General features: G+C 38.7%; 1 protein-coding gene across 1 annotated transcript in view; it reads left to right on the top strand.

The window, feature by feature from the left end:
* The window catches only part of PPP4R1 (protein phosphatase 4 regulatory subunit 1), a 56876-nt gene that overhangs the window by 5394 nt on the left and 26105 nt on the right, over positions 1 to 25377 (top strand). The window contains exons 3-10 of the mRNA XM_081096506.1: positions 8858 to 8993; positions 9826 to 9932; positions 11660 to 11802; positions 12287 to 12433; positions 16617 to 16724; positions 17115 to 17180; positions 18744 to 18902; positions 22192 to 22319. Coding sequence (XP_080952632.1) covers positions 8858 to 8993; positions 9826 to 9932; positions 11660 to 11802; positions 12287 to 12433; positions 16617 to 16724; positions 17115 to 17180; positions 18744 to 18902; positions 22192 to 22319 — 994 coding nt within the window. The remainder of the gene's footprint in view (positions 1 to 8857; positions 8994 to 9825; positions 9933 to 11659; positions 11803 to 12286; positions 12434 to 16616; positions 16725 to 17114; positions 17181 to 18743; positions 18903 to 22191; positions 22320 to 25377) is intronic.

Genomic DNA, 25377 nt, shown 5'->3' with positions numbered 1-25377 from the left:
TGTTGGATATAATATAGCTTATTTCATTTTTATGTTAACTTTTCTTTCAGCTGTAATTAGCATGATGTTAAAGAGCTTTGGGAGCTATATTATGGAATATGCCATACCACAGAATTTTCCATATTTCTTTAAGCTTTGGAATCCTTTTACATGAATCACAACTAATTGGGTGTAACTGCCTATACTGCACTCTATTTTTAAAAACCTGAAACTAGTTTTGATAAACTTCCTTAAATCCTTGCCACCTGGGGAAGTGCTGGCGCCAGGGAATCAGTCAAAAATCCTAGGAAGGTGCCCTTGGAAGTCATGATATTTATAAATGTTAAATGGGGATTTGGAAAAGTGAGTCATGGGACTTGGTAGCATGTTTTAATTGCTACCAACAAGACTGGACAGGAGAAATCTTTATTTAGATTGAATATACTTGATATCCAGGAAAAGATTGCTTAAGATGGTTTTAATGATACCCACATGTGTATAGAATCAGTTAATGATGCCTTGAGTAACAATTCCCCGTGTAGACTTTTTTTAAAACAGAAGGAAAAAGCAGGGGAAACCCTTTGTAAAAATACACATATTGGCTGCCTGGGATTGTAGCTGCACACAAACCAACCCATCTAAATACAGAGGTTTTTGTTTATTCTTCCTGCTTATGAAAGATAAATACCTCTTATTAAATAAAGTTCATTCGTCTGCTACATATGTTTGATCACTGGTTTATTTTATTTCTGCTCCTTTTATCTCAGTTCGTCTTCTCATCAAAATAAAGAATTTATATTTATTAAACTATTATTACTACACTCCTATGTTTGCCTTATATTTTGGAGTTTTGGATTTTTCCTTCTTGATGGCAAACAATTTTTGCCATCAGCTACATGGTGGGCAGTCCCTAAACTTAAATTAGGGTGTTTTGCTGTTAGCTTGGATCTGAAAATAAACCTAATTTTTAAAAATTTTTATTGATTGATTTTAGAAAGAGAGAAAGGGCGGAAGAGAGAAAGAAAAACATCAATTTGTTTTACTTATACATTCATTGGTTGATTGTGTTTGTTTTTTTAATGTTTTTATTGATTTTTTTGTTTGTTTTTTTGGAGAGAGAGGAAGGGAGAGGGAGAGAGAGAAACATCAATGAAAGAAAAACAAAAAACAGAAGCATCAATGAAAGAGAAACATCGGTCATCAATTGGGTGCCTCCTGCTTGGTCCCACTGGGGACCAAGCCTGCAACCCGGGCATGCGCCCCGACCGGGAACTGAACCAGCGCCCCCTTGGTGCATGGGACAACACTGAACCAACTGAGCCACACCGGCCAGCCCATTGGTTGATTCTTGTATATGCCCTGACCAGGACTCAAACCCTCAACTTTAGCACATCAGGATGACTCCTTAATCAACTGAGCTACCTGACCAGAGCTGAAAAATAAACCTAACTTAATGTTTTAGGGAGAAGAGTGAGGTGGCACATCTATGGAATTTTGACTAAGAAGGTTGAAAGGCCTGCATTCCCTATAACTTCTAAGAAGCTGTTTTTGTACTGATCTTTCTGGCCCATCACCTAAGATTTCCTTTCTCCAAAGCCATCCCCTGACTCTCCTACGTCAAGTCTTAGTTCCTTATCCCCTTAGATTTAGAAGCAGACTTGTTTTCTGGCCTACTTTATATCAGTTTGGTTGATATTTGAGCATTTATCATTCTATAATTCTGAAATATGTCCCAGGAAAGTTTTGTGTAGGGGGAAGGAGCACTGGGCTTTGTAAATCTTCAGACCTGGGTTCAAATTCTGACCCTTGCCGCTTATTCATTGTGTGATCTTGAGCAAGTTGCTTTTCTCAGCTGTTTTCTAAATGTATTTCATTGGTTTTTTAGAGAGAAAGAGAGAGGGATAGAGAGTCAGAAACATCGATGAGAGAGAAACATCTATCAGCTGCCTCCTGCACACCCCCCACTGGGGATGCACCCACAACAAAGGTACATACCCCTGACTGGAATCGAACCTGGGACCCTTTCAGTCCATAGGCCAATGCTCTGTCCACTGAGCCAAACTGGCCAGGGCTGAACCTGTCACTAGGTAGTCACTTCAAAATCTTACTGCTTAATTTATATTCAAATTTATATACTGCTTTGAATTTATATTCAAAGTCAAGATTTGATAAAAATAATTTTTACACCTATAAAAGTAATTTAAAATTTATCAGCGTAGTTTTTGGTAGAAATAACTTCCAGACTTCAAATAAATTCAAGACTTTATTGGGGGTTGGTGGTAATTTGGACCTGGATTAGCTCAGATTTTATATTTGGATTAACTGTGGGGGAAAAAGAATTACTAACCAAAGTAATTGGGTTAATAGATTATAAGAAAAATGTTTACTCGCTGAAGGGAACAAGCAACACAGCTATAATGTAAGGGAGATCCACGCATGCAAGTGCTTTGATAAGCTACCTATTTCTCAGATTGTCAAATACTGTTAGAAAGCATGGTCTTCAGTGTACGTTAGCTTGTGTACATGTGATGAGTGAATCCATGGCCTCGGTAAAACTACTTAGGAAAGGAGTGTACACTTAGGAATAAAGGCCTCAGGCTAGACCAGGGGCCGGCAGACTGCGGCTCGCGAGCCACACGCGGCTCTTTGGCCCCCTGAGTGTGGCTCTTCCACAAAATACCGACTTGTGCCCATGGGCCACAAAGTTTCAGTCGCACTGTACATGCGCGCCCGCACGTGGTATTTTGTGGAAGAGCCACACTCAAGGGGCCAAAGAGTCGCATGTGGCTCGCGAGCTGCAGTTTGCTGACCACTGGACTAGACTCAGGGAAACCAACAATCAAGGGTGAATTTGCAAAGGAGATTCCAAAAGAGAAGTTTAAAATTATTCTATGCGAATTCAGAGATTTTTCTTCTTAGAATTAGATCTCCATTTCCTTAACATTACTATTGTTCAACTCTTTTGGATTATGTGGGCGGGCACTTAATAATACGGGATTTATAGAACTTTAAAAACAGAAAAACATAGGAAAGGTTACATTTACCTGGGTGGGGAGGAAAATAAGGCTTCAGTTTGAAAGAACATGAGTACATTTTAAAGGCAGATGGATCATGTGAATAGAGAATTAATGTAGTGCATGTCAGTGACTTGACACCAGAGTTAGTTCAAAAGATCTTTATCTCACTAGACAAGGAAGACAGAAAAAGTGGATTAATATGACATAGAGTCTGTTGTTGCTTATAATACTCATCCTTAAAGTTATATATGAATTCAAGCCTGACAAACTCAATTTGAATCTTTTAGTATCTTTAGAACAAGTGAACTCAGGTCTTGGGGAGTTCAGAATGAACTAGAAACACTACTGGTGCTACTTTGGATTTAAGTACAAATATAAGTGAATAATTCCAGTGTAAAGCATATAAATGCATTCTTATTGCACAACATTATGTAGCTAGTTTTGGAATTAAGGAAGTGATATGCTTACTAAATAAATGGAATAAAGGTTTGATGGACAATGTAAAAAATAAAAAAGAAAGAATTGATTTTGGTAGCTAATTGGAAAGCAGATAAATACACTGATATCTTATTTATGTGTATACTTTAGGGAAATGTTTTTTGAAATAGTCATAGAATGAACTTTAGCAAATTATTCTTGCTTAAATTGAGATTAAACATGCTATAGGACAATTTCATACATGTAAAAGTTTCATTGGAGAAATGCATGGATCATCTTTCTCCTTTGCTAGTGGGTGTAGGGTTCTTATGATATCTCTTGAAAAAGAATTTTCTGAGACTCACACAGGAGTATGAGTGATTTTTATTTGGGTGGAATTACATCTCTCGGTTTCCAAAGTCCCATTTTCCTTAATCCAGTCCTGGAAGATGTGCAGCTGGGGATTCAGTAGAGCTAGAAGCAGAGCCAGAGTCCAGGGTTTCCGTTCCATGGTGGAGCTGGGTCTGGTGTAGCATCAGGCTAGTTGTAGTCCATTAGTCAGTTGTGTGGAGGGTCCACATGGTATGAGCATGAGAGTCCTGCAACCAGGAGAGCAAGAGGCAAAAGAGCCAAGAGCGAGAACTTTGTTTAGGAGATAAAATATCTTCAATCTTCCCATAATTGCAGTGGCCATGTCTACTCTGGCCAATCACCTATTCCCAGGTATGACTGACAGACAAGTACCGTCCCTATTTCACCCAGGCTTTACTGGGCATGTATCTAAACTGCAGCTTCTTGACAAAATTGTACTAACGGCATCCCCAAAATATTTGGCCTTCCCTTTACTCCTTTGCAGTTCTGCATAACTAGGTTAAATTACAACAGTACCATTAGATCATTTGTCAGGATTTTGTAAACATTTAATATTTATATTTGTAGGGAAGGTTTCTGATAAACATATTTCCACGAAGTACAAATTGAAACTTGACATACCTGTTTGCTTAAGGCTATAAGGTCCTTCAGATTTGTTTTTCTTTTTTGTTGTTAATTTTTGTCCCTAAGCAGTGACTTAATTGCATTTCTGCTACATCATTAGACCAGTGTTGGAAAATTTCTGAAAGGGCCCGATAGTAAATATTTTAGGTTTTGTGGGTCATGTGCTGTTTGTTGTACCTACTTAGATCTGCCAATGTAAGGTGAAAGTGTTACTGGAGAAACAAATTTCTCCATCGCTTGTGGGAGCAGGGTTCTTACAATATCTTTAGAAAGTGAATTTTCTAATATTCACATGGGAGAATGAATGGTTTTTATTGGCGTGGTGTTACAGCCCTCAGGTAGTAAAGTCCCATGCCACTTAAGCCAGTCCTGAAAAAGGCACAACTGAGTTCCAGTAGAGCTAAAAGCAAGGCCAGTATCCAAAGCTTCTGTTCCATGTTGCAGCCGGGCCCAGTTTGGCATCAGGCTAATTAAATTCCATTCATGTATTGTGTGGAGTCCACATGGCCCACACAATGTGTGTGCCCCACTGCAATAGGAGTCAGGTGCAAACAGCAAGAGAGAGAGCCAAGAGCCTAGGCAATGATGGCGAGCCTCTGACACGCGTGTCAGCGGTGACACGCGAACTCATTTTTTTGGTTGATTTTTCTTTGTTAAATGACATTTAAATATATAAAATAAATATCAAAACTATAAATCTTTGTTTTACTATGGTTGCAAATATCAAAAAATTTCTATATATGACACGGCACCAGAGTTAAGTTAGGGTTTTTCAAAATGCTGACACGCCGAGCTCAAAAGGTTCGCCATCACTGGCCTAGGGAGCAAACTTTCTTTGTTCAGGAGTTTATTCAGATTTCATGCCTTTTCAGTGGCCACGCCTATTCTGGCCACTGACTTCCTTCCAGGTGTGACTGACAGACAAGCACCTTTCCATGTCACTAAGACCTTACTGGGCATGGGTCTGTTGTACAGTCTCTTCCCCCATGTATCAATGGGGAAAAGACTTGTAAAGTGTTAAATTAGCAAAGCTGTATAAAAGGCATGCCTATATTACTTAGGCTTCCCTTTACTCCTTTCCTGTTAAGTAATAGCCAAGTTATTACCAAGGTATCAAAAGCAGTAATAGACAATACATAAATGAATGAGCATAGCTGTCTTCCAATAAACTTTATTTACAAAAACAGACATGGGCTAGTTTAACCTGTTGAACACAGGTTGCCGATCCTGCACTATACTGTGGTAAGTTCAAGGTCTGTAACATTTTTATTCTTTAGCCATCACAGTGTCCAGCACACAGTAGGCCTTTATTGCATACGTGCTGGGTGAGATGAATCTTAATTTTTCTGGCCACACTAAATAAGGACATAAACCTAACTTGCAGTCAAATAATGAAATAATTTATTTTAAACTAAACTGTTACTTTGAAAACTTTAAGCCCTACACAAAACATTCAGCCATTGTTAGCATTTTGCCAGTTTTCTCTATAATAATTTATACACACACAATGTAATGTATACATTTTTCTGAATCTTTTTTTTAAAATTGACTTCAGAGAGGAAGGAAGGGGAGGGGGGAGAGAGAGAGAGAGAGAGAGAGAGAGAGAGAGAGCGAGAGAGAGAGAGAGAGAGAGAGAAAGAAAGAAAGAAAGAAAGATACATCAATGATGAGAGAGACTCATTGATCAGTTGCCTCCTGCACACCCCCTACAGGAGATCGAGCCTGAAACCCAAGCATGTGTCCTGATGGAATGGAACCAGTGACCTCTTGGTTCACAGGTTGATGCGCAACCCCTGAGGGCTGGGCCCTCACAGTACATTTTTAATCTTTTTATTTTATAGTACATACTAGAGGCCCGGTGCACAAAAATTTGTGCACTCGGGGGGGCAGAGGGGTCCCTCAGCCCGGCCTGTGCCCTCTCACAGTCTGGGACCCCTCGGGAGATTACGACCTGATGGCTTAGGCCTGCTCCCGGGTGGCAGAGGGCAGGCCAATCCCTAGGTGCAGCCCCTGGTCGGGCTCAGAGCAGGGCCGATTGGGGAGTTGGGGCACCGCCCCCTGTCGTGCACAGAGCAGGGCGCATTGGGAGGTTGCGATGCCACCCCTAGTCAAGCTCAGGGTAGGGCCAATTGGTGGGTTGGGGCACCGCCCTCTGTCACACTCAAGACAGGGTTGATGGGGAGGTAGCGGCGCCATCCTCTGTCGCGCACAGAGCAGGGCCAATCAGGGGGTTGGGGCGCTGCCCCCTGTCACACACAGAGCAGGGCCCATCGGGGGTTGGGGCTCCGTACCCTGTCACGCACAGAGCAGGGCCAATCGGGGTTTGGGGCGCTGCCCCGTGTCACGCACAGAGCAGGGTCCATCAGGGGAGTTGGGGCATCGCCCCCTGTCACACACAGAGCAGGGCCGATCAGGGGGTTGGGGCGCCGCACCCTTTAACACACAGAGCCGCAGGGCGATTATGAGGTTGGGGAGCTCCCCCTATCAGGCACAGAGCAGGGCTGATCAGGGGATTGGGGCGCATTCCCCTGTCACGAACAGAGCAGGGCAGATAGGGTGGTTGTGGCCCCACCCCCTGTCACACACAGAGCCGCAGGGTGATCAGGGGGTTTGGTCGCTGCCCCCTGTCACACTGATCCTGGTGCCGGGAGGCCTCGCGGCTCCGCTTATCCTGGTGCTAGGAGGCATATTACCCTTTTACTATATAGGATAGAGGCCTGGTGCATGGATGAGGACCGGCTGGTTTGCCCTGAAGGGTGTCCTGGATCAGGGTGGGGGTCCCCACTATGGTGCCTGGCCAGTCTGGGTGAGGGGCCGAGGGCTGTTTTCAGGCTGGCGGGTGACTGAAGCTCCCAACCGCTCCTTTTTTTCTTTTTTTATTCTGGGCCAGCTTTAGCTTTGAGGCTTGGCTCCAGCTCTTAGGCCTCCGCTGCTGAAAGCAGGTTTCTGGCCTTTGTTTACCTTCTGTATTTGAAACAATGTTGCGATCCTGCTGGCTGAAGCCCGACGGACTAAAGCAGGTTTCTGGGGTTTTGTTTAGCTTCTATATTTGTAACATAGTTGCTCAGAGTTGCAGCTCAGAGGCCCGCAGCGGCAGGCGGGGAACGTTGGAGTCCTCCGTCACTGAAGCAAGCAAGCCTCATGTTCGCTTTAAGCTGCCTGGCTGCCGGCTGCCATCTTGGCTGGCAGTTAATTTGCATATCGCCCTGATTAGCCAATGGGAAGGGTAGCGGTCGTACGCTAATTACCATGTTTCTCTTTTATTAGATAGGGTTTTTTGCTTTAAACAGTTAATTATCCTTTTAAAGAGATTTTTTAAAATAAGAAGGCCTTTGTATTTACCCATATACTTACCATTTCTGTTGCTCTTCATTTCTTTGTTGTAAATCCAGATTTCCATCTGGTATAATTTTTTTCTTGAAGTACTTTCTTTAATTTTATAATGCAGGTCTGCTGGTGATAATATCTGTCAGTTTTTGTATGCCTGAAAAAAACCTTTATTTCTCCTTTGCATTGAACAATATGAATTTCAAAGATATTAGAAAGATTTCTATTTACAGGGTATATAGAGTTGGAGGTTGACATTGATTTTTCTTTCAGTCTTCTGGCTTGTATTGTTTCTGATGAGAAATTTGCTGTAATTCTTGTCTTTCTCTTCTGTGTATAATGTTTTTCTCTGACTGCATTCCAGAATTAACTATCAGTGTTTGACATTTTATTTATTTACTAGAGGCCTGGTGCACGACATTTGTGCACTTGGGGGGGGGTGGTCCCCTCAGCCACCTGCGCCCTTTAGCAGTCTGGGAGTCCTCAGGGGATGTCCAACTGATGGCTTAGCGCTGCCGCAGAGACGGGAGAGGCTCCTGCCACCACTGCTGTGCTCACCAGCCGTGAGCCTAGCTTCTGGCTGAGCAGCGCTCCCCCTGTGGAGCGCACTGAACAACACCAGGGGGCAGCTCCTACATTGAGTGTCTGCCCCCTGGTGGTCAGTGCGCGTGATAGCGACTGGTTGTTCCGCCATTCGGTCGATTTGCATATTACCTTTTTATTGTATAGGACAAGTTGTGTTTTATGATGGGCCTAGCACGCTTCCGCTGCGCAACTCTGCTGTATAGGACAAGTTGTGTTTTAATTGAATGTGTAAGTTCTCAGGTCTCTGTGATTACTCTTTTCTGATCACTGTTCTGTGATCACACCATACTGAGTTTCTACAGCCTCTTGACTCCTATGTTTCTAGAGGCAATTTAGCACATACCTGTAAAAAAAAAGAGAGAGAGAAAGCATCCTTCTGTTGTTCATGGCTTCTGAATTGATTCTAAGGTTCTCTTGTGATTCTTTGTACCATTCCAGACTCATAGAGGGCAGTTTTACATAAGCTGCTTCAGACAGGCAAAGGGTGCTTTTTAGTTTCAGAGTATTATAAGGAGTATTTCTGATGTCTCTGATAGTTGGTGTGGATGACTACAGCTCAGAGTCTGATGTGATTATTATACCTTCAGCCCTGGACTTTGTCTCACAAGATGAAATGTTGACGCCACTGGGGAGATTGGACAAGTATGCTGCAAGTGAGAACGTATTTAACAGGTATGTGCATATTTTTTTCACTAAAGTAGAAATGGAAGGATGGTTTTTATTACATTAATTTCAGGAGGGAAAATAAAATTACCCAGTTTAAAGTAGGTATTATTAACATGAGCAGTCTGAGTCTCCAAGTTCTCTTAATAATCATAGCCACGGCCTCTTTTATAGTTGTTTGCTCCTTGATCCTAGAAAGCATACAGCACTCTTTCTTTGCTTTTTGGCAAAAAAAAAGAAAGAGAAACCGTTGCTTTTTGCTATTAGACATAATTTTGATATTATAAAGAAATTCCTAAGGAGTACCTTATTCTTTCAGCAGATGATGTTGTATACCTACCTTATGCCAGATGATGTTCAAGGGAATTGTAACATGCAAGTGACTAAGATAACACTCTTTCTAATGCATTGTTTCTCTTATGGTCATAAGACCACCTGTATCAGACTTTTCTGGGAAATCTGAAAGTCTTTGCTTAAATTTTTTTTGAGTATAGATGTATAAAAGTCATTTAGTAAAAATATGTAAAGATGTTTTATATAATGAATGAATAAATTTTCCCATTGTACTTGAAAATTACTGATATGAATTTTCAGTGACTTCAGAAATTTGTTAAATCAGTTAGGTAAAGATGAAAAATATTTTAGTGAATATTCAATTTCATCTTTTTAAAATAAAATCCATGATGGCATATATCACTAAAGGAATTAGGGACTTAACATATGTTATTAAATGTATAATGAAAAAATTTCTTTGAAACTATGTAGATTCTGCCTTTTGAAATTCTGAATGTTAACTATTGATGCCACTGAACACTATGTAATTTTTTTTGTGTGTGTGTAGACAAATGGTGGCCCGGAGTTTGCTGGATACATTGAGGGAAGTCTGCGATGATGAAAGAGATTGTATTGCTGTTTTGGAAAGAATTAGCAGATTAGCTGACGATTCAGGTATATGTTTATGCAGAGAAAGTTTTCATTTACCAAATTTGTGGTTTTAAAACTAATGAAAAACTTAGTGTAATAAGAAATTTCTTTAAAACTTTTCCTAGGTAAATTGTCTAACCTATTAGTAGCAAGAAAGTAAAAACCTGTTATTAAAATCCAGACATCTTATAACAGACCCAATATTCAACTTTAAAGTTAATGTATATAATCCATCTTCCTAAGCAAATAAGGAGCTTAGAATCTTTAAACCTTTGTTCTGCCTTATTTTATCAACTTTTATCTTGATTTTTTGTTCCCCTAAATTTAGCATTTATATTTTTATGATTTTATATAGTAAATGTGTTATTAATTTCTGAATGTTGAAATCCAAAACTCTTCTGGACGTATTCATGCATAATTACCTTTAGGTAACTTTAATAATATTAGTAATAGGTGCCAAAGTTCTAATTAGGTCTGATGTAATGACTTACATTGATAATCCATCATGTCTGTGTGTTTGTCAGTCACTTGCATCTCTTCTATGAATTGTCTATTCATTTTCTTTCTTGTATTCATTTGAACAATGGGTTCGAGGTATATTTAGTTATTAATATTTTATTGTACATTATTTTGTTCTAGGCGTTTTTGCCTTTTGATTCAGTATGTAGCATCTGTTGCCTATAATGAAGCCTTTATAAAGGGAAATGTGCTGGTATTTAGTTGATTTTGGATTTGTTCACCTTGAAAGGGCTTCCCACTAAAAATATTGTCTTTCATTGCTTTTGATCTAAAAATAAACGCAACTTTTGGGTCTTAAATTTACCTAGAATTAATGTGAGGTGTGCAGTATAGGAATCTTTTTTTCTGATATAACTAGCTTATTTTCTTACCATTATTTATTGGATAGTTCATTCTTTTGAAACCCAGAGATTTGAAATGCCATATTTGTCATATTTAAATATGCCATATATACTTGGGTCTTTTCAGGACTTTTTGGTTTTGTAAAAAAATCTTTTAATAGTCTCCTTTAATATCACATACCTTTTTAGTCTTAGTTAAGTCTAACTAGAAATCCTCCATTCATTGACTAAATTTAAATTAGAAGCCAGTTCTTATGACTTGTCTGAGGAGGTTTTTATTTTTTTATTTTTTGTATTATTTTTTTTTGTTAAACCTCACTTGAGGATATTTTTCCATTGATATTTAGAGAGAGTGGAATGGGGGGCGGGGGGGGAGAGAAACATCGATGTGAGAGAGACACATTGATTGGGCCCGAGGATCCAGCCTGAAACTGAGGTATGTGCCCTTGATTGGAATTGAACCTAGCACCCTTCAGTCCGAGGGCTAATGCTCTATCCATTGAGCCACACTGGCTAGGGCCCGAGGAGGTTTTTAAATAGAGCTTATAGATAATACCATATTATAGTTGATGTGACTTGGATACTTAATCTTTAGCACAGTATGGCACAATGTAGGTAATGAATAAACTCATTCAGTCACTGTAGGAAATGATTGCATTCTAAGTGCATACTATGAAGATACAAGCTTGGGTTGGGGGTAAGGTCCTCCTTTAACTCAGAGGGTTGACCTGTACCAGTATATGATTGTGTAAAGGATTGCAGAGTTAGAGAACATCTTGTAAGACCTTTTATAATGAGAATGAAAGTAAACCTTTCCTAAATACTCTCAAGCCCAGGCAAAGATTTTATTATTGTGGGGAATGTTTGCTCACATTTTTATCATTTCAATAGAACCAACTGTGAGAGCAGAGCTGATGGAACAGGTGCCTCATATTGCATTGTTTTGTCAAGAAAACCGGCCTTCAATCCCATATGCTTTTTCCAAATACTTACTACCTATTGTGGTTAGATATCTCGCAGATCAGAATAATCAGGTAAGAGTGCCATTTACATGTTCTTAATGGAAATTTATCTAGTATGATATATGTAGAATGATCTGTTCATTTCAATATTTTTTCCTGTTTGTCACTGTTACTCTGTTTTACAAAAGACCATTTGTCTTAGACAAGCTGTGTTGAGAATTTGGCAAATCTAGGTCTCCTTAATGCTATTATAGACAATGCCTCCTAGCTGCATCCTCACTTGGTCACTTGGCTCCCACATAGGTGTCCCTCAGAGAGTTTCTTTGTGAGACATTTTACAAGATGGCTTCTTTGTTCCACTTCTGTTATAACACTATCTACCAGGTTCTGTCTTTGCAGTACTTGAAAATAGCCATCGTTTTTATTTGCATGGTTTTACTAGTTGAGATGAGAAGTCTTCAGTTTTGTAAAGTCAAGTAATAGAGTTATATTATGTATGTACTTTGCTATGTCATGTCTGTACTTTGTTTACCATATACTGATAATTTTTTCCTAGGTAAGAAAAACAAGTCAGGCAGCTTTGCTGGCTCTGTTGGAGCAAGAGTTAATTGAGCGATTTGATGTGGAGACCAAAGTGTGCCCTGTCCTCATAGAGCTAACTGCCCCAGATAGCAATGACGATGTGAAGACAGAAGCTGTGGCTGTAAGTAGAATGTAATTTTTTAAATTTAGGTAAAAATTAGTCCTGTATTGACTAATTAGAAGGTGCTCAATAAATACTATGCTACATTATGTGCTATAGGGTTTATACATATATTAGGTATCAAAGTAGCCACAAATAATTAAAATTTGAAATAGAATGACTGGCTTACAAGAAAAGAAGTGTATTTTTGGTGGGCCCCATATTGTGCCAAGCAACTGGAAATTAGATGGTTCTGTCACTGGGCTCAAGCAAGATATATAGCAGGAAAATAAGTAACTGTAAGATATTATTATGTCAAAATGGAAAAATAAGATGGGAGAAAAAAAACAGTGCAGTTAAAAACAACTGTATTGAATAAAGAAACATTTGAACCCCTTTAATTGCTGTTGAACACTTTTCTAGGCATTGTGTAAGCACAGTAGGAAAAAAATAGTAATACTTGGATCCTGCCCTTGATACTATGGTCTTTGGGGGAAGGGTAGTCAAGCAAGTAATTTTACTTGATGTAAATTATGGTTATTAATGATATACAGATACTAAACATTATGCACATAATAAAGTCAAGCATAATAGTAAATTTTCTGGGTTTTTTAACATGGTGAACAAATATTTTTATAGAGAACCATAAAAAATAGGGTATGAATTAGAATATATAGTAATATCTGTTGCACTTCACATCTATGGTTCCTGAGTTCAGATAGTAAGAATTCTGATCATAAATTAGGAAACTGATAAATTCACCTGAAAATTTATTCAAATCTGTTTGGAATAGAGTTTACTATTTAAACCTAAAATAAAATAATAAACATCTTTGTTGATATAAAAAAAAAAAAACCAAAATATTATGGTACTTCTGAAACATTAGTAGAATGAATTTGATCATCTTTCTAGTCCATTTCCCTTAGAAATTTCTTGATTTTGTTATTTTTATACTGGAGGCCCCGTGCACAAAAATTTGTGCACTTGGGGGTGAGGGGGCGTCCCTCAGCCCGGCCTGTGCCCTCTCGCAGTCTGGGACCCCTCGGGAGATAATGACCTGATGGCTTAGGCCTGCTCCTGGGTGGCAGAGGGTAGGCCCAATCCCTAGGTGCAGCCCCTGGTCGGGCTCAGAGCAGGGCCGATTGGGGAGTTGGGGCGCCGCCCCCTGTCATGCACAGAGCAGGGCGGATTGGGAGGTTGCGATGCCACCCCTAGTCACGCTCAGGGTAGGGCCAATTGGGGGGTTGGGGCATCGCCCCGTCACACTCAATGCAGGGTCGATAGGGAGGTTGCGGTGCCACCCCCTGTCACGCACAGAGCAGGGCTGATCAGGGGGTTGGGGCGCTGCCCCGTGTCACTCACAGAGCAGGGCCTATCAGGGGAGTTGGGGCTCCGTACCCTGTCACACACACAGCAGGGCCGATCAGGGGGTTGAGGAGCTCCCCCCTGTCATGCACAGAGCAGGGCCCATCAGGAGGTTGGGGCGCTGCCCCCTGTCACACACAGAGCAGGGCCCATCAGGGGGGTTGGGGCTCCGTACCCTGTCACACACAGAGCAGGGCTGATCAGGGGGTTGAGGAGCTCCCTCCTGTCACGCACAGAGCAGGGCCCATCAGGGGGTTGGGGAGCTCCCCCCTGTCACGCACAGAGCAGGGCCCATCAGGGGGTTGGGGCGCTGCCCCCGTCATGCACAGAGCAGGGCCCATCAGGGGAGTTGGGGCTCCGTACCCTGTCACGCACAGAATAGGGCCAGTCGGGGTTGAGGAGCTCCCCCCGTCACTCACAGAGCAAGGCCGATAGGGGAGTTGGGGCAACAACCGCTGTCACACACAGAGCAGGGCGGATCAGGGGGTTGGGGCGCCGCACCCTTTCACACACAGAGCTGCAGGGCGATCAGGGGGTTGAGGAGCTCCCCCCTGTCACGAACAGAGCAGGGCAGATAGGGAGGTTGTGGCCCCGCCCCCTTCACACACAGAGCCGCAGGGTGATCAGGGGGTTTGGTCGCTGCCCCCTGTCATGCTGATCCCGGTGCTTGGAGGCCTCGCTGCTCCGCTGATCCCGGTGCTGGGAGGCATATTACCCTTTTACTATATAGGATAGAAGCCTGGTGCATGGGTGGGGGCCGGCTGGCTTGCCCTGAAGGGTGTCCTGGATCAGGGTGGGGGTCCCCACTGGGGTGCCTGGCCAGCCTGGGTGAGGGGATGATGGCTGTTTGCAGCTGGTCACACACCCTTCAGGGTGGGGATCCCGCTTGGGTGCCTGGCCAGCCTGGGTGAGGGGCTGAGGGCCGTTTTCAGGCTGGCGGGTGACTGAAGCTCCCAACCGCTCCTTTTTTTCTTTTTTTCTTTTGGGCCAGCTTTAGCTTTGAGGCTTGGCTCCAGCTATGAGACCTCTGCTGCTGAAAGCAGGTTTCTGGCCTTTGTTTACCTTCTGTATTTGAAACAATGTTGCAGTCCTGCTGGCCAAAGCCTGGGGTTTTGTTTAGCTTCTATATTTGTTACAGTGTTGCTTAGAGTGCAGCTGAGAGGCCGGCAAGGCAGGTGGGGAAGCTTGGCTTCCTCCGTCACTGAAGCAAGCAAGCCTACCTGTTCGCGTCAGCTGCCTGGCTGCCTGCCGCCATCTTGGTTGGCAGTTAATTTGCATATCTCACTGATTAGCCAATGGGAAGGGTAGCGGCCGTATGGCTAATTACCATGTTTCTCTTTTATTAGAGAGGATACTCAAGTACCAGTTAATAAGGTTAGATACTCTGGTATAGGTTAAGGTTTAGATACTTTTTTCCCAGTAATCCCATTTTTATTGAAGTGAAATTCACATAGTATACAATTAGCCATTTAAGGTGTACAGTTAAATAACATTTAGTATTTTCATAATGTTGTACATCCACCGCCTCTGTCAGGTTCTAAAACATAGGTGTTTTTTTTCACAAGTTCCTCATGAAGGGAAATCAATTTCAGCATCATTGTTGGTTTGTATGAGCAGAGTTTAACTTGCTCTGCTATAATTTGTGATAGGATATAATAATAGTAAAATATTGTAATGACAGTAAAAAGACTATACATAGCACTGGATGAAACTTGTGATGCTCTTACAATTGGTTTACATTTATTTTGTCATGTTTTTCATTCCCTGACTTCCCAGCTATTCTCTACCTGGGGAATAATTTATTCTAATAAACATTTGTAGATCAGTGATACAGTATAACTTTGGATCTTTAACTTAGGGCTTGGAAATTCTTAGAAACAGCATAGAGTCAAATAACAAAACTGGCTGTGGGGTTTAGGTGTTATCCCCAATTCTAAGGATGTTTCCACTTGTTCATTGCTAACTTACAGAAATGCATATGATCTTTGTATTCTGACATGTTTGTATCCTGCAAACTTTCTAAATTCGTTTATTTGTTCTAGTGACTTCTTTGTAGATTCTGTGGAATTTTCTATGCAGACAACTGTGTCACATATGAGTAGAGCTTTCTTTCCAATCTGTATGCCTTTTATTTGTCTTATTTGCATGGCTGGGAGTAGATAGAATAGATGAATAGATAAACGATGAGAAGTCATCAGAAATCTTTCTATATCAACTGTGGGGCAAATTTATTTAAAGAATGTTGGGCTGGTTTTCAAACAGTTCATCCTCACTTTGCCTACCACTGCATTAGTTGACACATGTGCGTGTCGGAACTGTGTCCTTGCCTTCCCTGGAACCTAGGCTTTGCAGAGTAAGGATGTCGTTCCAGTATGCGCAAGTTCCATTTAAAATAGTACTTTGTAAAGTAAGGACTGCCTCTGTCCAGTCTTTCTTAGTAATATAGATACATTAAACCCAGATCCTTCTTATAGATACTCTTTCCCACTAAATTAAGTAGTCAACATTTATTTTCTTACTGAGAAAATGTAGGGTTTTACTGCTTTTAAAGTTATCAGGAAAAATGATTAATAAGATTGAAACTGTAGACGAAAATGAAGTTTTAATGATTTTCTCTGGGTTTACTGTGCATTTAGTAACTACTAACTGATTTTATTGGTGATTACTATCTATTTTTCTGTCTTCAACTCAGATAAGATGAATTTTTTGTAATGGTATAATGATGCCATATCATATACTATATATTCTTAAATTATATGCTTCTAATAAGTTAGCAAACTAACTGGGAAAGCCTTGTTTAAAGATATTTTCAGTGTATTTTTGTTCTTATTTATTTTAGATAATGTGCAAAATGGCTCCCATGGTTGGGAAGGACATTACAGAGCGTCTTATCCTGCCTAGGTTTTGTGAGATGTGCTGTGATTGCAGAATGTTTCATGTTCGAAAGGTATTTTTTTAGTCTTGTTTGTTTGTTTTGTTTGTTTGCTTAAGAACACTTGGTTCTAGTGTTTACATGTGAAATTTAGAAGATTATTTTTAGCCCAGGCAGTGTGGCTCATTTGGTTGAGCATCGTCCCACGCGCAAAGTGGTCACTGGTTAGATTCCCCATCAGGACACATGCCGGGGTTGCGGGCTAGATCCCCAGTAGGAAGCATGCAGGAGGCAGCTGATTAATGTTTCTCTCTCATCAGTGTTTCTGACTCTCTTTCTCTTCCTCCCCTCTCTCTAAAAACAAAAAAAAATCAATTAAGAAAATGCAAATTAAAAAAATAAAAATAAAGGGTTATTTTTATAACCTTATATACTTTGAAATGTCAATAATGCTTTTGTTGTCAGGTCTGTGCTGCCAACTTTGGAGATATCTGCAGTGTAGTTGGCCAGCAAGCTACTGAAGAAATGCTGGTAAGTATTACAGAAGCAAAGGAGTAATAAAGGAGTAAGTAGTGCATTACAAAATAGCACATAAAGTTTAAAGTGTATACATTTACTCCCAGATTTTATTAATACAATTTCACAAATATAAACCAGAAGGGAGTAGGACTTTGAGTTTAGGAGTTTAAATTTCTGTAATCTGAACTGTGCTTTTATAAAGACAGTTTGTTAAAAATGCAAATATGACCCTGGCTGGTGGTTCAGTGGTTAGAGCATCGGCCCACATACCAAAGGATCTTGGGTTCGATTCCTGGTCATGGGCGTGTACCTGGGTTGCAGGTTCAATCCCCAGCTCTGGTCAGGGCACATTCATGAGACAACCAATCCATGTATCTCTCACATCATGTTTCTCTCTCTCTCTCTCTCTCTCTCTCTCTCTCTCTCTCTCTCTCTCTCGTCCCCTCTTCATCCCTTCCTCTCTTCTACTCTCTAAAAAAATCAATGGAAAAAAATATCCTTGGGTAACGATTAACCAAAAAAAAAGCAAGTATGTGTAAGGACCATCGATCAGTTTTTACCTCTCTCATTTTTATTAAATAAATCAATTCTTATTTATTCAAATTAATCTTTATTAGCAATCCTCAAGTCTTTCAGTGACAAATCAACAGCTGGTTCTTTTTAAATAGTTAATTCATAAAATATATATACTTAATGTACAAGTTAACATACTTTGAGAGTTTCTGAAAACATTTGTTATGCAAAATAAGTTTAGGTATAAGCTCTTGAAAAACAACATTTAAGCTATATTTGTTGCAAGTATTTTGTTTTTTCATAGCCAATAGTTTATGAATTAGATGTATTTCATTTAAAATTACTGAGTATTAATGCTAAACAGGTCTTCTAAATTTTGTTAAAATCAAATACTTTAAAACACTGTAAAAGTAGAAAATGAAATAAAACTACACAAATACTTCAGAGATATTGCGAGTTTGGTTCCATACCACCACAATAAAGTAAATGTCACAGTAAAGAGAGTCACGTGAATTTTTTGGTTTCCCAGTACACATAAAAATTATGTTTATATTATACTGTGGTCCATTAAATGTGCAATAGCATTATATCTAAAAAAAAAAATGTACATACCTTAATTTAAAAATACTTTATTGTGCCCTGGCCAGTGTTGTGTTGTTCAGTGGTTGGAGCATCAGACCGCACACCAGAGGGTCGTTTGTTCAATTCCCTGTCAGAGCGATGCAAGTTTGATCCCTGGCACCAGTCGGGTGCATGTGGGAGACAACTGTCCATGTGTCTCTTTCACATGAATGTTTCTATTTCTCTCTCTCCCTCCCAACCTCCCTCCTTTCCTTCCACTCTCTAAAAATCAATGGGAAAAATATCCTTGGGTGGGGATTAATTTAAATAAATAAAAAAAAATACTTTATTCCTAAAAAATGCTAGCCATCGTCTGAGTCTGATGAAAAAATGGTGGCAATAGACTTGCTTCATGCAGGGTTGCCAGAGCGAAGCACAATAAAATGAGGTGTGCCTGTATTGCACTGTTTGTCTGCCTAACGAAACACTGTCCTTGCATAGCTGCCTAGGTTTTTTCAACTTTGTTCTGATAACGTATGGGGAGTCCGGAAAGCTTGTGCTGAATGCTTCATGGCGGTTTCATGTGCAACATGTCAAGAAATCCGACGGACTAAATTATCAGCACTATTTATTAATCTGATCAGTGATCCTTCACGTTGGGTAGGTTTTTGTTTTAATTACTATTTTTGTAAATAATACATTTTACAGCAAACATGATTTGGAGTTCATAATTCAAGTAATAATTTGTTATTTATGGCATGTTATTGTTCATTCTAGGAATAGACAATAGACAGCTGTATTAACTTACTTTTTTTAAACTGGACAAACTTTCTGTTCAAATATAAAACATGTTCATTCCATTGCTATGATGTAGTCTATTGATTTTCAGGTTTTAAGCAGGGGTGGGGAACATCTGGCCCACAGGTTATATAAGGCCCACGAAATCATTTGGTCTGGCCCTACCGAGGCATTAGGGGTGACCAAATATGCAGGCTAATGTTTAAGTTGATAATTTTGTATGGCCCATGAATGGCCCTTGGCAGAAAAAAGGTTCCCTACCTTTGTACACTAACCTTTAATATCTGGCATGTCTCATTTGGTCATAGTGTAATAATTCTTTATATGTTGGATTTTGCTAGTATTTTGTTAAGGATTTTTATATTCATATATGAGGTAATGGTCTGTAGTTTTTTCTTCTATGGCTTTTTATTATTTTTGCTATCAGGGTAATAATGGCCCCATAGAACAAGTTGGGAAGTGTTTCCTATTCTTCTATGGTTTGGGAAGAATTGGTAATAATTCTCTTTTAAATGTTAAATGTTTAATAGAATTCAGGAGTGAAGCCAAGCCATCTGGGCCTGGGCTTTTCTTTGTGGGTATAGTCTTTTTTATTACCAATTTAATCTCTTCACTTGTTATAGGTCTATCCATATTATCTATTTCTTCAAATATTTTGTCTTCTCTCTTCTTCTGGTATTCCCATTACACATATGTTGGTGTGCTTAAATGGTGTCTCGCATTATTCTGAGATCGTGTTTATTTTCTTCCTATTCTCTTTTCTCTGTTTTTCACCTTGTATAAGTTATATTGATATACCTCAAGTTCACTAATGTTTTTTCTGCCAGTCCCGATCTATTGTTGAATTCAGGTAGTGAATTTTTTATTTCAGCTATTATACTTTTCAACTTCAGAATTTCCATTTGGTTCTCTTTTTAAATATCCTTCTCTTCATTAGTATTCTTTATTTGATATGATATTATCTTCATACCTTTACTTCTTTAATCATGCTTTCCTTTATTTCTGTGAACAATTTATAATGGCTACTTTGAAGTGTTTTTTTTTGTTGTTGTTAAGTCCAACATTTTATTGCTCTCACACACAGTTTCTGTTACTTATTTTTTTTTTTTTTTCAGTGTATGGATCATACTTTCCTGTTCCTTTCCATGCCTTGTAATTTTTTGTTAGAAACTGGACATTTTAGTTAGATAATGTATTGCAGCAAATTTGGGTATTGATAACCCTTCTTGGGACCTTGTAATTGTTATTTGTTTGTTTAGTGACTAAGGGAATAATTTAGTGGATTCTTATTTCCCCCTTCAGGAGGCACAACTTTGGGTCTGCATGCCCACAGTCACCCTTGGGATGAGAACATTTTGGTGGGAGTGGGAGGTTCACCAGCTTGAGGTTCCCTTGGCTTATCTCTCCCAGCCTCACCAACTCGGGCATGGGCTTTGAGGGCCTCAGGATTCTGATCCCCATCCAAGGTAGAGCCTCTATTCCACTGGGCCTCAGGAAGAAGGGAACCCCTAGCACTCCACTGCACTTGCCCAGGACCTGTTCTCAGCAACAGGTAGCTGAGGGCAGGGGTGCAAATGCTGAAAGCCCTCCAGCTGGGAGCTGGAAGAGAGGGAGCCCACTGTTCTTGGCTACAGCAGTCTGGAATAGCAGCTCAGCTTCCCCAAGCTGGCCTTGGTTCATATACTCAGACTCTCAACTTTTTTACTGAGCTTTGTGGATTTTATTGACTGGATATTACTTAATTTGTTGTTCGCCTTTAGGGCTTTTCCAGAAGTGTTGAATGGTGGAGTTTTTCCCCATTTCATTGGAGAGTGTGGGCCAGTGGAGCTCCTTATGCTGTCATGCCAGAAGTTGATCTCAGGATCTCACCACATCCATTTTCAAAACAAAATCTACATACAGGAAGAGACTTAAGCCTTAGTACTATTTTAATGTGTTTATTATCATCTTGTGTAAGATTATTAGAAAGGACTTTGTAGCTTATTTGAAGTTTTTATTTTGAAATTTTAACTACTATGTTAGAGCAACATGCGGTATTTCCTGTTAATTTGGGAAGAGGTATATATTAAAGTGAAGGATTCCTTAAATCTCAGTCATTTGATGTATCTATAAATCTATGCCTATTTGAGACAAGCTCAGAGTTTTAATATCCAGAGTAGACTAAACACGTGCATATAATTTTAAAAGTTACTTTTCTGCTTTTATGGAAATAAAAGAAGAAAAAAAATCTAAGCACACACTATTCTTTTTGCTATCATGACTGTAATTCTAGCCTTTTTAAAAAATCAATTTAATAATTTGGTAACTACTTCTCCAAGCAGGTCAATACCAATACTTTCCATGTATTTATTTGCCTTTATAAAATTTACACATCTCATGTAATCCTTATTTTAAAACTTGGAAAAGGTATTGTTATGCCTAAAAGGTGAAATCTCAGGGAAATTGGTTTATAGTTTTTCCCATCATAGTTGTTTTTGTCAGATTGTGTCCATCCTTCTATTTCCTCCCATGAACATCTCCTTTACAAATGCTGTGGTTTTTAATCATATTTACAGACATAATACAGGAACACAGTATGAAGTATAATTCTATAACCTTTTCAGTTCTCCTACTTGAGACATTTATTGATAACAGTAATATATGCTTCCAGAGTTTTGTGAAAAATATTTTAAGTCAATATTGTATTCCTGATGAGCATGTATATAGTTCCCATACATCTGCCTTGCTTCCTTGTAGTGAATAAATTACAGTCTTTCCTATCCTAAAACATTAAACAGATTTATCACATTTTGTGGACTTTATAGCTTTATATTTTCTGTTTGGCATCTTGATTTTATTCATTCTTATTGTTCCTGAGAACACAACAGGACTTTCTTTAGTTTTGTTCCATGTAAATGTTTTATAGGATCTCATATTCATACTCTCATGGTTTAAATATTCAAGCCAGGATAAAAAAGAAAATTGAAAGTAAAAAAGAAAATAGTGTATAAAGAACTTTAAATCTAGCTGAGGAATGATTTATAGTTCTGAATCTGTGTTTCTTTTAGGAAAACTTTATTATTATCTTAAACATACTTCATTAAGTATGTGGAAAGTAGATTGTTAATAATCCCATATTTTATGTTTCATGACTGTTTTTCTTTTCTTCTAGGTTCGCCAAGCAGCTTTTCAGTCTCTGGGACCTTTCATATCTACTTTTGCTAATCCATCAAGCTCAGGCCAGTATTTTAAAGAAGAAAGCAAAAGTTCAGAAAATACGTCAGTAGAAGACAAAAATAGGTATAAATTTTTAAAACTTTGCTTCCAGTTTTACTGCTTGGGAACATTTTCTTTTTCATTTTCACTATTTTATAATAAGTTTTTTTGGGGAAATTTTCTGTTTCTCTTGATCATACAAATTGGTAAATATTTTTATAGTTCTAGTTTTAAATACATTTGTTAAACGTTTTGGTTGCTTGTATATTAAATGAGTAAATTAAGATGCACGTGACACACTTAGTTTGAAGCCAGTCACATGGAAAACTATAAATGATGGATTCAATAGTAGTTTGGAATAAGTTCACTTAAAAATTATTACCCAGGAAATAATCTGTTGACATTTAGAATATATGAGGTAATGGTTGTACAACTTAAAGGGTTTGGTTTTTTAAGGAATAAATCCTAACTTAGGTATATATTTTAGTATATAGTCCATTTCTTACTATTATTTTTCCTTCCAATCAGTTATTTAATTGTGGATCTTGGATTCTCTGTCTACAGAATGATGATTGTAATTTTAGTTGAGGAGGAAAGTATTCTAAGGATTAGCACCGAATTTCTGTACTTAGTAACTAGAATATCAATTTTAAGTGTATTAAACTAATAGGGCAACAGGTTTTTAAATGAAATTTAGAGGACAACTCTATTTTTAAAATTTTTGCATTTAAAAAATTTAATTGAGTTTTAGTTTTTTTAAATTATATTACATACTTAGGGAAAAAATAATTCAAACATTGCTTAGTGCATGGGAATTAAGCACAAATTTTTGCAGGTGTACATTTGAAATAATTGAATACCTGGTTTTGAAACAGCCCCTACTATAATGCTTGAGTTACCATAGTGCTTTGTCCCTCCCTTGTCATAATGCTAATGGACATTTTCTTCTGTAGGTCTTGATACTGTGATATTTGCTTTCTTGGTGTTTTGATTTGGCAGTTCTTCCTTTCTTCTCTGCTGCCTTGTTTTACCTTTTTGCCTGTTCTCCTACTGTCCTGCTGAATAGCCAAACAAACCTGAGGTACTGTTTTTTGTAAAGGAAGAAAAATCACCCTAAACCTGCAATCCTAGCAAGCACAATCAGTTCTTTCGAAAACAGCTGCTGCAAGGAATTTGACAAAAATACTGATTGGGGGTGGGGGATGTTATCTGCTTTTCATTTTTAAAGTCAGTATGTATTTTCCCTATCTAATTGTACAAAGGCTATGATGTAACTTATTTATTTTTAAAACTGGAGACAGTCTAGTAAGTGAAAATAAAAATTTACAGAAAATTGCATAACATAGGGATAAGGAAACTTTCTGTAAAGGCCAAATGTTTTCAGTCTCTGTCACAACTACTCAGTTCTGCCTTTGCAGTGTGTAGCAGCCATAGGCAGTACATAAACAGATGGGCTTGGCTCTGTTTCAATAAAACTTCATTGGCAAAAATAGTTGCTGTGGCTATCACGGCCAATAGTTTTGCTCACTGCCAGTATTGGACATTATTGGAAGAGCTATTTAAAGGTAGTTATCTTTTAGCTACAAACCTTAATTTCTCTTCCTTGTATTTTGAGGTATGTCTTAATGTGAAGCCAATACTATTTGTAATATTGGATTTTCACTACTTTATATAACTTTATTGAAATGTGTTAATGGTGTAAGGGAGAGAAGAAAGAATTCCTGACTAAGGAAGTTTGTTAAAAACATTGTAAAAACTTTTGTATAGTTTTACTTCCTAGCTTCAAAAAATGTCGTCCTATATATTATTAACCTCGTAACCATTAGTTTGTTTGCCCTCTCTTAAATACTGCTCTGGCTTTTGTTTTAAACTGATGTTTTATTATTTAGGATTGATTGATTGAGCAAAAATTAATTGAGCACCTACTAACAACCAGCTACTGTATATAGAGAACTTGATACCTGTTCTCACGGTCCTCTCAGTTTCCTAGAATTCAGATTTCTCAACTATGTTACAAAATAAGGTTTTGGCAATGTATTTCCATTACTACTTATTATATATTGTTTCATCTGACCCTGGAAACATTTACTATCATTTAACAGTGTTTGAAGAATTTATTAATTATAAACATCTAACTTTATATACAAAATTTATCTTTCATTCACCCCAGAGTAGGCTATTTCAATGGTTCTTTGAAGGCGTTAGTAAAAGCTACTTTAGAAGGCTATTTTCAAACTTGCATTTCTAAATTATGTCAAACCAACAATTACATTATTCTTTGAACACATTGTTCTTTTGGTTCTCCATGCTTTCTTTCTGGGAAGCCCTGCTGTTCCATTTGTACCTTATTTAACAAAGTCAGTGTCAGTGTGTTTGCTGTCTCTAGACTCACTACCTCCAAGAATATATCCCTGCATTTTTTCAGGAAATTCATAGCTTTTGCATCTTGGCTGTCAGTAGGACTAGAATGAGAATAATTTTTAGTCAGTTCTTTTTTTTTCTTTCAATTTTAAATGTATTTTTTATTGTTGATAGTATTACAAATATCTCCCCCCCCCCTTTCCACCCTCCTCCCAGTCTCTTACACACCCCTGTCTTTTTAATTGTGTATTTCTGTATGTCATCTAATAGACTACAAGTCCATCCTGCGTAGCAATGTGGGTTTTTTTTATCTTCGTACTCTTAACACCTTCTTCTGGTCTGGCACATAGTTGGCATGTAATAAATTTTGAGTGACTTATTATAAGGAAATATATTTAATTTTAAAAATCCTTAAATGATGAGCCACTTAACGCTAGTTTTTGTCAGTTTAGGTTAATGCCAACTATGTGAAAGTAATATTATTATTGGTACAAATTCGGAAATATTTCACAGTTAAAACTTCATTTATTTAATTCACAGCACTTGGAAGATATATCTTGGAGAGTGCTCTTTGCTTTTATCTCAGGATACAGTGTTTCTTTAACCAGATGTTCTATAGGTCATTTTCTCCTTGAAAAACGGGTACAGGTACTCATTTTCTAGGCCCACGGTCTCTAGTCAGGAACTCTGCGAATATTAATCATAAACTAAAGGAAACTTAAGGTTCTTTTTGAGAGAAGTTTCTGGCTTACTCTCTGGTGCTCTTATTGCCTACGATCTC

The sequence above is a fragment of the Myotis nattereri genome, assembly GCF_964212035.1.
Source record: "Myotis nattereri genome assembly, chromosome: 8".
Taxonomy (NCBI): Eukaryota; Metazoa; Chordata; class Mammalia; order Chiroptera; family Vespertilionidae; genus Myotis; species Myotis nattereri.
The sequence above is the reverse complement of the archived record's forward strand: the minus strand, read 5'-3'. Positions and strand labels throughout refer to the sequence as shown.